At 37.5% G+C, this 16281-nt stretch overlaps 1 protein-coding gene across 2 annotated transcripts in view; it reads right to left on the bottom strand.

Moving 5' to 3' along the window:
• SLC4A4 (solute carrier family 4 (sodium bicarbonate cotransporter), member 4) overlaps window positions 1-16281 on the bottom strand; it is a 497732-nt gene that overhangs the window by 246128 nt on the left and 235323 nt on the right. For both annotated transcript variants that reach the window (XM_006896827.1, XM_006896828.1), the window contains exon 6: window positions 8426-8502. In XM_006896827.1, coding sequence (XP_006896889.1) covers window positions 8426-8502 — 77 coding nt within the window. The remainder of the gene's footprint in view (window positions 1-8425; window positions 8503-16281) is intronic.

Here is a 16281-nt window from a genome sequence, read left to right as displayed (position 1 = left end):
CAGGAGGGGAAGACCCTCTATGAGATGGATTGATTCGGTGACTGGGGTAATCGGGATGGGTGTGTCAGAGACGGTGCGGTTGGCGCAGGATAGGGCGGGGTTTAGAGCTGTTGTGCATAGGGTCGCTATGAGTCGGAAACGACTCGACGGCACATAACAAATAGAGTATCTCTACTCTGACATATAGATCACTATTCCGTGGCAGTGGGGTTAGTTTCATTTTTCATTTTTATGGAATATTGCTGAAAATTTATGGTATGTAAATATACACTTGTATACATATTTGTGCATCTATATCACAAAAACACATATGTGTATACACATATGTATTATTGTCATTAGGTGCTGTCAAGTTAAGTATTACTCAGCAATCGTGTGTGTATATGTGTCCGTACACATTCATATAAAGAAGAAATGGAGTTAGTTTGAGGACTAAGGTGTTCTGAATTCAGATCATGGTCTTCTCAATCACCTGCTATGCTGCTGAGTGCTGGACAAATGAATAAGGATGACAGCAAAAGAATTTATGCCTTTCAGCTGTGGTGTTGGAGAAGAGTAATGGTAATCCCATGGACTGTAAAAATAACAAACATGTACATCTTGGAAAGGGTACAGTCAGAGTGCTCCTTGGAGGCAAAGATGATGAAGTTTTGTTTCACACACTTGGGCATGTTAAAAGACTCTCAACTAGGTATAGTGACAGTGACTGCAGCAATGGGCTCGAGTGTTTGTGTAAGAGATTGTGAGGATGGCACAGGATAGGAAAGAGTTCAGATCTGTTGTTCACAGCATCAGGATTAATTATATTCAACTCCACAACATGTAACAGCAATATATATGTATACATATGTTGTTGCTGTTGATTGCCTTCAAGTTGTTCACGACTCATAGCAACCCTATGAACAAAAGGCCTGAAGACCCTCTACAACTACTGACACTTATCAAAGTTCATAGTGTTTCCAGAGGCATGTTGTTTAGGAAGTGGATGCCACTCCTGTTTCCAAACCTGTCATAGTATGTTACTGTTCTTATGTGGCATGGAGTCGCCTGCGACATATAGCAACCCTATGTACAACAGCTCTGAACCCTTCCCTGTCCTGAGTCAGTCTCACTAACTCCTACACGCCAGTCTCTATTGATCCAGTTATTGTATCAATCCGTTTTATCCGGGGCCTCCCTTTCCTGTGCTGTCTGTCCACCCTTCCGAGCATGATGCCCTTCTCCAAGAACTGATCCCTCCTGGCCACATGCCCAAAGTAAGAAAGAAAAAATAATTTCCTGGTTAAAATATATGTCACTTAACACACTAGGATTGGGCAAAGACCATCAGAACAGCAAGAAAGGTCTTTTGAGTGATTGTTGCCTCACCTACATGTTGATGTAAATAGTTGTACCACGCGGGTAGGCACTTGACTCATGTGGGCTTCTCTTGGGCTTTTTTGATGGAGGATAACAGTGACAAACATGTTAGTACTTAGGGTTCAGAAAAGAGCATTGGCGTGTGTAGGAGTAGGAGAGAGGCCCAAGAAATCAGGAAATCAAAAAACGTATCGCGATGGGAAAGTCTGCTGTTAGGAACCTCTCTAAAGTACTCAGGAGCAACGGTGTCTCTCTGGAGACTAAGGTGCGCCTGATACAGGCCATGGTCTTTGCAATCGCTTGTTATGCATCAGAGAGTTGGAAAATGACTACGGAGGACAGAAGGAGAGTGGATGCTTTTGAGCTGTGGTGCTGGAGAAGAGTACTGAATGTACCATGGACTGCCAGGAAAACAAACAGATTCATCTTGGAGAGGATTAAACCAAGCTACCCCTTGGAGGCGAGGATTCTGGGGCCTCGTCTGACATACTTTGGACATGTTGCCAGGAGGGATGGGTCCTTGGAGAGGGACATCATGCTTGGGAGGGTTGAGGGACAGCGCAGGAGGGGAAGACCCTCTATGAGATGGATTGATTCGGTGACTGGGGTAATCGGGATGGGTGTGTCAGAGGCAGTGCGGTTGGCACAGGATAGAGCAGGGTTTAGGGCTGTTGTGCATAGGGTGGCTATGAGTCACAAACGACTCGACGGCACATAACAACAACAACAATATTGTTTCAGTAGAAATAAGATCTTGATATTTACTGTAAATGATTAAGAAATTGTTCATTTGGTCTACTAAGCTCTCGGTTGAATGTGCTGAGGTCCTCCTACAATGCAAACCACCAGGTGATTTAGACCATGAGTTGATCCCTCCCTCCCACCAAGGAGCTGAAGAACGAAGAGATCCTGAGGATGGTACAGATGGGGCAAGGTTCTACTCTGTTGTTCACAGGCTCTCTATGACATACAACAACACTGACAACCACAGAGCATCTCCAGAAATATTTTTTAAATGTAAATCAGGACCTAAAACTTTCCAAGTCAAAATCCTACAACTGCACCCACTGTACTACAATAAGAGAAAGTCCCCCTGCCTCGTCCCTGCTGTAGCTCAGCTGTTACCTTTACTCCAGTCATTCCAGCCTTTTCCTCTCCCACTTGACCTCAATTAAACACTATTCTCATTTCTTCCTTAAAAGTCTTTAGTTTTTCCACTCAGTCTAGAACCATTTTCCTTCACCCTCTTCTACGTGGTGAATCCTCTTACCTAAAATTGTTTCCCGGTACTTCTGCTTTATTTTCAAGATAACCCTTATCACTGTTCAACGCTATTGATTTGCATACTTGTTATTGCTGTCGATATTTTATATCCCCTTTAAAAATCATGGAAGACCTACCAGTGAAAACATTTATCTGTTTCTCTCACCTTAATAACCCCAACATTAAGAAAGCAGCCAGTCTAACATAGACTATATTTTCTGAATAAATTAATGAATGCTGAATAAATTCATTTCACAGCTCCAGAGTTACAGAGTAACTTAAAAGTTCAAATGCATTTTGCTTTTACTGTTATAGAAACAATAGTTCTCAAACACCTTTTCTTACTTGAAAAAACAAGATCTAGAACGTGACTATATATGTTCATGCACTTCATTTTTAAATAAATGCTAGTACTCCAATCCAGATAAATTAATTTTAAGGAAGTATAGTATTATTAAAATGGGAAAAAGTAACACTTTCCATTAAACACATCAAACTTTTTGAAATCATATTAATAAAAGTACTTCCATAAGACCACTCAAATTCACTACCATCAACTCAGTTCCAAATCAAAGCAACCCCCTTCCCATCTGATTTCTGAGCCTTTAAATCACAGTGGTAAGAGAATACTCATCTTTCTCATCTGGAAAGGGGGCCTGGTGAAACTGAATTGCTAGAGAAATCTTTCAGTTAGCAGAACAAATCAGAGCTTCCCAAAGACATCTGTCCTTGTTCAGTGCTGTTAAGTTGGAACAGACTCAGAATTGACCCTCCAGCAGGTTTTCAGTCTGTAAATTTGGAGATTTCCCATCTTGTTCCCTCATAGCTGATAGTAGATTTGAACTACCTCTCTTGGAGTTAGCTGTCAACCCTCTATATACTGGGCCACTGGAGCTCCCCACAAGATTACTAATAACCATTAACTTAAAAGTTTTAAGGACTTGACAAGAGAGAATAAGGTGAAAGAAGTCTTTCAGAGAGGGAAAAAGTGATGACAAACATCATTATTTTGTTAATTATCGAGGGAGAAAAATTAATCCCCTCTGAAAGAAGGTTGAGGATAATAATTGCAATGGCCATATAAATCCCAATCATGAACATCAGGCTGAAGGAGAGCTGGAGCTGCTAAGACACAGAAGCAGAACTGTACTGAGTAATGATGTCAATTTACAGTAGCCACCTCCTCGCAGCAAGCCTTTGTCCTCAGATTTTCACAGATATAGTTCAGTTTGGAGCTCTCTTGACACAGCAGTGTTTCACTGGTTCCCAAGAATGCACTAGAGTATTATAACCTAAGATATATGAACCTTTCTTAGCCACTGCATCTGAGAAGTGGCGTGAGGCCACACAGTACTCAGTATGAATTGCAGGGTTTTCTGGCTGAGCTCTGAAACAGAAAAGGAGGTGCTATTATACATTTCAGTCACTGTGAATATGAAGTAGCTATTAATGCTAATGGAAGCTTTATGTGGGCCCTGCAATGGAAATACACCTTCAAAAAGATGAAAAAATCATCCCAGTTGAACTTCGTTGACTCACTTGTATATTATACATGTGTAAGAAAAGGATTAGAGATTTTCAATTACAGAATGTTTCTTTCCTTATTTTATATTAAGAAAGTCATGGTTCAGCAATTTCAAATTTATAGATGGCTTAACAATGCTATCCTATTTTTCTTTGCCAAAATAGTTAAATCCAGATTTTCTATTTCTGCAAAAGGCCAAGATTTCGAAAATAGGAATTTAGGGAGCTAAGCATATTTTAATATAATAGGCCATAGGTCGTGCTCTGAAAAATAATTATAACACACTTTAGAAATTAACCTTAGGCCAAATTCCACCAGGAGACCTATGAAACAGATTCTCAGATAAGCTAGCTACATGATGAGTACAGATAAAGACATTGCAAGGTTATATGAGTCTTCAATGTATTCCTGAGAATCTTCAAGTTATTTCTACATAAACTGCAGCTACTGCAATCTAGAGCATGAAAATTCACTTAAAATTAGACATGTAAATGTGAGATGTTATTACATTAGTGAAAAACTTGCAAAAATCCAACCTTTAGAACTATGCATTGCTAAGTACAGTACTTCTGCTGCGGACTCAGTTCAGATTCAGAGTGACGATATATATAACAGAATGGGATGTTACCTAGTTCTAAGCCAATCTCAAATGTTACTGTTATTTGAGCTCATTGTTGTTGCCACTCTGTCAAATGAACAGAAGTACTACAAGATGAAGTTGTGAGGTAAAATGAGAAAGGTGAACTTTCTTATCATCATAATGGATTCTATATGCACATTACATCGTGTAACTAAACCTAACACTTTCCATAAACATCCACTGCACCTGTAAATGTTTTAAAGAAGACAAAGTTATAAAGAGATAAATTAGTCTACACTAATTGAGGGGGATAACTGGATAATGGAAAAAAATCATTTACAGCAACAGAAGAGATTATTTATGTAGATTTACAAATAGATGAGCTTCAGATGTATTCTTTTAAAATATAATTCTTCCCAGGTGTTTTTCTGCTTAATAAATATAGAATCCAACTTGGAATATTGTTGAGGCACTGAATCACCTAAATTTTGGCTAAGCTCTGCTGCTGCTGCTGCTGCTAACTATTTTGAGCGATTTCTCAATAAAGCAGCCGCTACTGAAATCAGAAGTACGTAGGTTTGGCACAGCTAGGAAGAAAAAGTGCAGTCTACAGATTTGTTTGGTGTGTTTTCCCAAAACAAAATCTTATTTAAAAAAATGCCCTCAAATTCCGCCCCTGTATATCTGTCAGAAAGAGAAGTTCTGTTCCCCTTCATAACTCTCAACGTTTAGCTCAGGTCTTGTGCTGCTGGGAAGTTAAATAGCTCCAGGATGTTGGGAGGCATCATCACAACTGTTCACTATGTATCCAGGCAGAATAACCAGTCACTCAGAAACTTCTGTCCTGATTAGATGGAAGTTTTTGGGGCCAACTTGGACACAGATACAGGATGAGTTTGACATTACTGCCAAGCTCACTTCCAGGACATTGGCTAATTAATTATAAAAGCTTTTCAAAACAAATTCAAGCCTGGCAACCTTTTATTCCCCTACTGAAACTAGAAAATTTTTTAAAAGGTTAAGAAAAAGCCCTGAGTTTATATTTCATATAGTGTCTTGTTCTTGCTTTGCCACCGTTTTGTCTTATTTGCATGCTCAAGCTTCTTCTTCTTGTCCTAAAATGATCCGGAACATTTGGAATGGAAGTCAACATAACACTAGGTATAGAAAGAGAAAACATTCATTTTCACTATTACTCTATTCAATTGCAAGAGATAAAGGGGCAGTTATAAAACTTCTCTTCAAATTCTTGGACAGAAAGAAAGTAAAGGACAGAGTTTCCATTGTCCTTGGAGAGAAAGAACTCATTGGATTAATCATGGCTATGGTAACAGACATCATGTAGATGAATAGCTCTTCCTATGACCCTGTGCTCTTCAACCTTGACATATTATGACTATGAAAACATACAAAAACTATACTCATGAAAGAAAACCCTGTAACTTCATTGTAACACTGAGTATGACTAAGATGTTGGTGGCATAGCCCATAGGGAGTTGCACTGCTAAGGAAAAGTCATATCTCTCCAGTGGTTCAAATCCCCCAGCAGGTGTGTAGGAGAAAGGTGGACAAATTCCTGTAACACAATTTACAGCCTCAGAAGCCCACTGGAGGGTCAGCTATGAATCATTTGCTGATTCAACAGCAGTGAGTTTGAGTGTGTTTTTTACTATTTGATGCTAGCATTTGGTATAAAAGATTCTGATCTTAAAGATCATAACTACATGGGTTGTATACCAGAATCAGTGCCTCAAAAAAGAGTTTTTCAGAACAATTTCTATAACACTAAAATAAAAACCTTATTGAATCTCTATTGTAAGCCATCAAATTTCTTCTGCATGTGTTCAGACAGAAGACAATTTATTTAAGAAATTTCACTTTATTGTTTATCCACAAATTTATGAAGACAACAAATCTGAGAAGAACTTCTTCTGATAAAAGATGCCTTCTTCAAAAGGTTTGTTAATAAGTTATTCCTAAACTTAATTAGTGCACTGTCTTATCCAATATCAAGAATCCTGGAAAACCTCATAAATAATCAAGAAGCTGGTTGGTAAATATTGTACAGAGCTGTAATGTGCACGAGAGAGCTTGCGAAATTTCCAACAAGTTCTCATGCCCTGAGTTTTCCCTTTCCCATCTTAAGCATGTAGCAACCAATATTTATATATATATATATATAGTTTCTTCTCCTGTATAATTTAAAGAGCAGGAAGATGTAATTGAGCAGAGCAATCCACATCAGAAAAAATAACATTTTGAAGGAGAGGGACAGCCAGGAGAGATAAGAATAAATCTGAATATAAAAGGAGGAAAAATTCTGACAAAAGTACAAAGTCTTTCCTTAAGAAACATAAATAAATTTAAATTAAAAAAAAGAATGTCAAATTTCAGAAGACCTTAAAAATCAGATAGGAAATTTCAAACCAATTCCCCTGGTAACTTCTTTTATCCAGGAGAGAAGTAAGAGGGCAATAATATGAAAAGTGTTTTTAATTGGGGAAAAATATTACTAAAGGAGAGATAGTTCCAAAGGCCCTTCAAGCAATCTTATTGCAATGATGAAAAAATAAGACTAGGATGATTTTAGGGAAAGGAAAAAAAGAATCCACAAGCCATCTAGAACAAAAAGTATATAACTTCTTGTTTCATCTTCTTTTTAGAATTCACTAAAGTCTATAAACCTCTGTCACTACTTCAAGAACAGTACCATCATAAATGTGTTTTTATTTTCAATAATAAAGTGTGAAAGGGGAAACTTCAAAGACATAAAAATCAAGAGAGAGAGAAAAAGAATAATAAACTTGTATAAATGATCTATAACTAACATGTCAAAAACAAAGTCAAGTAGAGTCATACTTTTTTATTACAGCAAGGGACAAGAAAGTAAGTTATAACTGCAAAACCAAGATCTTTCATTTTCTGGGATAAGTCATGCATTACTGTTGTTCCCACTTAGCAGAAGAGACAGCTGTTGTCCAACTCGACATAAAGAGTAATATATGGGACAAGTATTAAGACCAGGTCTTCTGGGTTCACATTCTTGGCTCTTTCCAATAACTACGACTTCCCCACAACACTGAGTAAGTAGGTTAGGATAGCTGTCATTTTAAAAATAAATCTCTTTCATCTCTTTGAAGTGCTGAGATTTTATTTTATTTAGAACACACATCCTTTTATAATTATCAATGCACTAAATTCATGAAACATTCTTCCACAGATATCCAACCATTAGCTCCATTTCTACTATATTATTTTCAAAAGAAAGTAAAGAGATTTAAGATGTGTGTTTTTTTGCTTCAAAGACTACTTACTCCATGTTTTAATAGACAAATAAGTACATGGCCAATGAGACTAATTTAATTATCATTACCTTTACTAGAAATATCTCCCAACAATGAAACAACTGTTAGCATTTCTTAGTCTACTATAATTTGACAAAGCATTTTTAAAAATATACTAAGAACTATATTTAATAAAATAAATCTGTAATTTTCCATGTAAATATAGCTAGAAGTGCTGGAGTGAAGACTCAAATTCTTATCTTCTAAACTCCAAATGCCTTCAGATACTCTTTTCTTTCTGAGAAAGTATAACCTCTATTTGTTCATAACGGTCAATTTTAAGCTAGGGACTATTGCTCTAACCTTTTCTCGGAATCTCTTATATATCCAAAGAGGCAAAAATTCTTTGCTTACCTGGTCCTTTTCAGGTTTATCAGAAATGTCATTCAGACTGGAGGAAGTCAGATTCCTATGTGCCATGGCTGGGCTACCTGGCAAAACAAAAGTGAGGTCTAATTAATGCCTTCTTTTCAAAAACACCAAGACCAGGGTTGTCTATTTAATAAACACTAGATGATGAGAATGAGAATGGCGATGATTTAATCACTATAAAATTCTCCTGAGAATTTTAGCCTGAGGCTACAATGAAATAGAAACAGAGTTAAAATATCTAATGTAAACTCTCCAACACCTTGTTGAAAAGTATTCTTTCTGATTCTGCTGTGAGTAAATAAAACTTCATTTACTCGGGACTTTTTTGTCATTGCATTCTATTCACACATATCCTAACTGAGAAGGCATCCTTCTCCTATCTCTTGCAGACCCTGGCTAACTCTTCTTCTTCTTCAGGATATTTCACCTGTAGATACAAGCCTTGACCTCTATTTATTCAGCTCTCTGCATCCTTATAAGAATCACTCAGTCTCATTAATTCAATCTCACCAGCATTCCTGTTTTTAGATAATACTATCAGAAACATTTCTCCTTAATAAAAATCGGATCTAGAAGCTCTATTTCTGCCTCAAAAGTGCTTACCTATCAAAGGTTCCCTTTCTTTATCTCTATTCCCATTTGCTAGAGTAAAAGAAGCATTATCCTTCTTCTTGGACATGCCAAATTTGTTATTTAACTCAAAGTATGACTTTCATCAAGAATATTACGTAGCAATCAATTGTCCAGGCAATAGATGTGTTGTAGGTAAAATTCACTGGAAATCTAGACAATGATTTCAGACACAATTAAACAGTAGAAAGGAGGAATATTTGGGAGAATGACAGAACATTCTTAGGTCTACCATGCTCATCTACAGAATATTAAATTTCCATTCTCCACTTGGACCTGAAATTGCTAGACTTAATAAGCAAAAGAGTAACTTTCTGAAGCCAGAGTGTCTGACCCAATCCCTGCAGGGTGCTGAGTGACGCATTCATCATTAATCCCCAATGATCTGACTCAGGCGAGTCTCCACAGCTAGAGGACAAGGGTTGCAAATGAGCGTTGAAGTTTAAGTGCAGCTTCGCAATGGCTTCCAGATAATTCTCCAAATTACAGACTTTAAATCCTTCAGAGCAAACCTTTAAAATGCAATTTTACAAAATCAAACTCTAATTTTAATAATGTAATGTCTATATACCAGCAGCTATTTAAATAATATAATTACTTTTAACTACTAGATCAGAAGAATCATAATTTTCTTGAGCTGACAAGACAGGATATTTTCCACTCTGATGCATTTCATTGAGTAAGCATGGCCTAGATCTCTTAAATCCTTCACCTTGTGGGGGCATTTTATTCTAGGAAAATTTGAGCACAAGCATTTTCTGAAAGAAAGTAGTGTCTGAAAAACTGCTTTATGAGCAAAATTAAAAGAACCCCTTTGAAAGCCACATTTCCTTCTCTGAAATCACATACCAGGTTTCTAATGCCCATTCAATACAAAAGGACACCAGGTACATACTTGAATGCCTTCAAATAATTCTGGGCTTGAAATTAATAGAAAATGATGAGTAGGTATAATTTTACAATTTTTATTTAAAAACAAAGCCATTTATTTGAACTAACAGGGCACAAGTTTTATTTGAATTAACAAAGAAATTTAAGTAAATATATTCTTAATGCTTTGAAGCTTTACCTCCCCTAATCATAATTACAATTCAAATTAATCTTATGTAAATGAATAGATAAGACTGATCTGCAATTATCAAATCAAATGACTGTAAGAGGTGGTATTGAAATAATCTGAAAGTAGTTTTTCATGAAGTAATTTAAATTTTCCAGGAAATATCCAAAACTCACTGACTTGCTTTCGAAGCTCTTTATGAATCTACAGAGGTGTATTTTAACCCAAGCATTGTCCTAAATGCTACAGAATCTAAATAGGCTGAAGTTAAATGATAAAGTTTTTAGTATAAAGATGGGAACTTCATGAAAATCACAACTTTTTTAAAAAATTCCATATGCTGTTCCACTTTCTCACTTCAGAAGAAGAGTTATGGTATGTCTAGCCTGAGCGATGCTGAGGTTAAGTTCTCTGCTGTGAAATCAAAAGTTGCGAGTTTGAATCCACCAATCATTTCATAGGACAGAAAAACAGCAGTCAACTTCCATAAAGATTACTGACTTGGAAACCCTTTGGGGCAGTTTTACTCTGTCCTTTAGGGTTGCTATGAATTAGAATAGACACGGTGGCAATGGGTTCTTCATACCAATACTCCATGGTCAGAGAGAGGGAAAGGTACAAGGAAAATAGAAGAACGAGGGAGCAAAAAGGAGAGTACGCAATAAAACCTACTGTCCTTTCTAACTTGATCTGCTTCTCATAAATAAAAGCAGCATTAACAATTTCACTAATGTTTAACTTTATGGTACACTGAAGGAATTCAGAAGTCAACATTTCTAGATATCTAAGCAAGAAGATCAGCATTCTTTAATCTTTTCCCATCTCCCTCCCTAGCAAACTTCTACCCCTCTAATAAAAAAACTCTTGAGTCAGAGACAAATGACTCCTACTCTACACTGTTCTAAAACAAGAGTTTCTGAAGTGTGGTTCCCTGAGTGTGGATCTTACACTAGCAGCAGCAGGAAGAGCAGTATTTTTAGACACTTGTTAGAAATATAAATTTTTGGGCTTAACTCCAGGTGGTAAAAAATACTTTGCAATCCCAAAGGCATGTGGTTCAAATCCACCAGCTGCACCAAGAGATGGGTAACCTCATCCCGTGATTTACTGTCTCTACAAACCCACTGGAAGGTCAACTATGAGTCAGTTACAACTCAACAGCATATAATCAACACCACATCAGATGATGGTTACATCTATGGTAGTAGCAGTAATGAAATCAAAGGTTTGCTATACTTGGTAAATCTGCTGTCAAGGACTTCTTTAAAATGCTACAGAATAAGGATATTAGTTTAAGGAAAAAGGTCTGCAAGATTTAAATCAGGGTATTTTTTATTGCTTTCTAAAATCTGAAAGTTGGACAATGATTGAAGAATATCAAAGAAGAACTGATACCTGTGAACTGTATTGTGGGTAAAGAGTTCTGAATATACCCTGGACTGTCAAAAGAACAAATACATCTGTCTTGAAGGAAGTGCAACCAGATTGCTCCTTAAAGGCAAGGATGGTGGAACTTTGTCTCACAAATTATGAACATGTGATCCACAGAGGCTGGTCCTTGGAAAGAGACATCACACTAGGAAAGGGAAAGGGAAAGAGAGGAAGACCTTCAACAGGATGGACTGACAGACACTGTGACAGTAACAACATGCTCAAGCAAGTGCAAGATCGTGAAGAAGGTACAAGATAGGGCAAAGTTCATACCTGTTGATCCTAAATTCACTATGAGTCATAGTCAATTCAATGACACCTAACAACAACAATCCCAGACCAACTATATAAAAACTGTGGATGAGGAGACAAGCAATGAAGGTTCTAACCAATCCTTCAAGAGACTCTGAAGCATGGTAAGGTTTGAGAAATACACAGAGATAAGAACAAGTGGAGGGGTAATTATAATAGCCTTGCCCTTCTCGAAGATGCTGCTCCGAAATATCACCTCTTAAAAAAAATCACAATTAGTGTCCTTGTAACATAAACACATAAAAATTACCATACTCTGCTTTCCCATTTTTTCCTGTTGTTGTTGTTGTTGTATACCATGGAGTCGTAACAGACTCACAGCTGACTCTCCAATGAGTTTTCAGAGGCTAATAAGCACATGGGAGGAAAGTGCCCATCCTTCTCCCACAGATTTTCGCCTACTTGACCAATAAATAAACAAGGATGTTTTGTTTAACTAGTCTTTTCCAGAAACATACCACTCAAATCAATGAAGACAAGGACAAGATCCAAAAGCAAGAAAAGGTCAGATTATATACGATGTTGTGGTTGTTTTTATATGCCACCAAATAGGAATGGACACATAGATGATGATTCTCTAGTGGGTTTTCAGGGGTAGTAAATCATATGGGAGGAGACTTCCCATGTGTCTCCCATGGAGAAGCTAGAGGATTTAAACCACATGCCTTGGTAGCATAATTCCCTACACCTAAGCCACCAGAGCTCATTTTATAATATATGGGAATTTGAAATTTGAGAGTGGCTGTTAGCTAATCATGAAAGCTGTTGTATAATAAATATATAGCTATTGACATTGTATTGCAGATATTCTAGACCTAATATTCAGTAAGAAACACTGTGGGAGTTAATCAGCACTTTCCAGTTAAGAGTTCTTGAACAAGTTCACACTATCACATAAGACTGTAATCCCCCAGGAATAGGGAGCACAGAGAGGAAAATGCCATTTTGTATCATTTTATGACATTCATTTTGCCAAAAAGGTGAAATAAAATAACTTTTGACTACCAGTCCTTTCCATCAAAATGCATGCAACCAAATGCTATATGACTGCTCATGACCCAAAGAAACTCTGTTGTGTTTTGTTTTGAATGCTGATTTAAAAAGAAGAATCAGCTGCAAGTTCATATTGTTGTTGTTGTTAGAGGACATCGAGTCAAGTAAGACCCACAGCAACTCTATAAAACAACACATCTACACCCTGTCCTAACTTGTGCCATCTTCATACTTCCTCACACACTAGAGTCTACTGCAGCAGTCACTGTGCCAATTCATCTGGTTAAGGGTCTTCCTCTCTATCATCAACTCTCTACTTTTTCAAGCATGATAACCCTCTCTGAGGAATAGCGTCTTCTAGCAACATGCCCAAAGTACGTGAGGCGAGCCTTTATCATCTTTGCCTCCAATGAGCATGCCAGTTGTACTCCAAGACATATGTTTGATCTTATGGCAATCTGTGAGATATTCAATTCTCTTCTACAACACCACTGTTCAAAGGCATCCTTTTTCTCTCATTCTTATTCATTGTCAAGCTCTCATATACAAAGCAAGTGCTCTGAAAGACCATGCCCTGAATAAGACATATCGTAGTCTTCAAACTTACATCATTGCTTCTCAATAATTTGGAGACGTCCCTGACTGCAGAGGTCATATGACTGTGACTGCACACTGATTATTAATTTCCTATCACTGTTTTCTGACCTCAAAAAGTTCCCAGATTATGGCTGAGCTTCCTTCCTAAATCTACTTCTAAGAATGTCTGTCATAGTGTGTAGTATATAATTTCTGTGCATACATAAACGATAAAGAAACACTTCCAAAGACACTAAAACATCTTCAACATAGTAAAAACCAAATTCCAGCTGTCAAGTTGACTCTAACTCTTAGTGACCCCACAGGACAGAATTGAACTGTCCCACAGGATTTCCAATTATGGTGTAAGTGAAGAATAGCAAATATATCAGGGGTTGTCAGAAGAATAAGAAAATCAGTCTTGAGGGGAATATGATTAGAATGTTTCTTAGAAGAAAAAACAGTAAGACTGTCCCAAGTTTTCTGAACATGCTATCAGAAGGGATTACTGCCTGAATAGGGGCATCACACTAACTCAACTGGAGGATCAGTGAGAAGGAGGAGACCCTCACAAAGATGGGTTAACATAGTGTCTGCAACATTACGCTCAGAAATAGCAATAATTATGGGTATGATATAGGAAAAGACAGTGTTTTTGTTCTGTCACAAATAAAATTACTATGCTTCTGAACCAACTCAATAGCACCAAAAAACAACAAAGAAAACAGATTATCATCTTTGTCTCTCTCAAAACAGAAGGTGAGTTTGAACTGACAACTGTTGGTTGTCATGTTCTTTAACAACATATTGTCAGGATTCCTTCATATAATATTACAATAACATAATAACATAATATTACAATAAGTGTTATAGGAATATTGCAAAAAATCACCCCTTTGTTATTATAAACCACTGGAAGTGCCTCAGGTTATGAATATAGTACAGCCTTTGCTGAGGTCTGTTGCTAACTACATTGTACATGAGAGAGTGTCTGTATAAGAAAAACAACGCTTTTCTGAATTGCATTTTTAAGCATTTGCACAAAATTAAAAATTATTTCATTTTTAAAAGTACCCACTTGGCAGGTACATACTGTCTTCTGTAAAAACTATATTCTGTAATAAGTTTAAAAAATCATAGTTATTCCCTTAGCACATATGAACAAATTAATGAAGTCCTTTACAATTACATTATATACTGAAAAAAGGATAAGCAGAATCAGATCTTCTATTTCAGCGTGCACGTTACACAAAAATGTGAGTATGTATGCAAAACAATGGCACAAAAACTTCCCTCCTCACTTTCCCTACTTCATAATTTACAAATGATCCAACAGAAAACTTATGGATAAGTTAAAACGAATATGACAAGACTTGCAGAATAGACTGGTATTTTAGTTCTTTCTAATACTTAAAGCAGAAGTACAAGGCAAAGAACTTCTCCTCAGAATCGTCTGTGATAGTAAGGCTTCTCTAATACTAGTTCCTGGTATTTGGATATAGAGACTCCTAAATTCAAGAGATACTACCTGCAGCATTAGAAATTGGCAGCAGCATGAGGTGTTTGGAATCACAGAAGCCCAGAAGGCTCGAGATCTAAGCCATTATGTCAAGGGCTGGACAGAGGGACAGCGGTAGGAGTGGAGGGGATGCTTATGGAACAGGGAAAGGGGTACATCAAGACACAGGAACCAAGGGCAAGGAGCAAAACTGAATCTATAGGTTGCTTCTCTAATTGAGGAAATGTCTTTCATCTGTTCCTTTCTGTAAAATGCTGGTCTGTCAGATACTTTTCTAAATCTGAGCATTTAAATGAAGACAGACTAGGAAGTTTTAGAAGAAGATGAAAAGGAAATACTGAGTCACTGTATCGAAAGGAATTGGCAAACACAGAAGAATTTCATGAAACAACATATGAGCAAGAGCTGATGGTGATGAAAGAAGTTCAGGCTGCTTTGAAGGAAATAGCAAAAAATAAGGCCCCAGGAATAGATGGTATACCAATTGACGTATTTCAGCTAACAGATGCTGCCCTGGACATGCTCACCAAGTTGTGCCAAGAAATCTGGAGAACAACCACTTGGTCAACTGACTGGGGGAGATTTATATGTGTTCCTATCCCAAAGGAGGGTGACCCAACAGAGTGTGCAAACTATAGAACAGTATCATTGATTTCACATGTAAGCAAGATTCTACTAAAGGTCATCCAAAAACAACTGGAACAGCACATCAGCAGAGAACTGCCAGAAGTCCAGGCTGGATTTAGAAGGGATCGTGGTACTAGGGATATTGTAGCTAATGTTAGATGGCTCTTGGCTGAAAGCAGGGAATACCAGAGGAATGTCTATCTGTGTTTCATTGACTATGCAAAGGCATTTGACTGGGTGGATCATAACAAACTGTGGCTGACTCTGAGAAGAATGGGAATCCCAGAACACTTGATCGTGCTAATGTGAAACCTATACTTGGACCAAAAGGCAGTCATCAAAACAGAGCAAGGAAACACTGCATGGCTCAAAATTGGGAAGGGCGTGCCCCAGGGAAGTGTCCTGTTTCCATACCTTTTCAACCTGTATGCAGAACATATTATCCAGGAGGCTGGGCTCTATGAGGAGAAATGTGGTGTCAGGATTAGTGGAAGATCTATCAAGAATCTGCATTATGCAGATGACACAACCCTGCTTGTCAAAACTGAGGAGGACCTGAAGCGCGTGCTGCAGAGGGTGGGGGACTGCAATAAAGACTGAGGCTCAATGTCCAGAAGACAAAGATTCTCACCACTGGGCCAATTGGCAGCATCAGGATGGATGATGAAGAGATTGAGATTGTTCACAGCTTTA

Source organism: Elephantulus edwardii, unplaced genomic scaffold, assembly GCF_000299155.1.
Source record: "Elephantulus edwardii isolate Elephantulus edwardi_28Jun2011 unplaced genomic scaffold, EleEdw1.0 scaffold00192, whole genome shotgun sequence".
Classification (NCBI taxonomy): Eukaryota; Metazoa; Chordata; class Mammalia; order Macroscelidea; family Macroscelididae; genus Elephantulus; species Elephantulus edwardii.
Note: the sequence above shows the minus strand (reverse complement) of the source record. Positions and strands in the feature narration are given on the sequence as shown.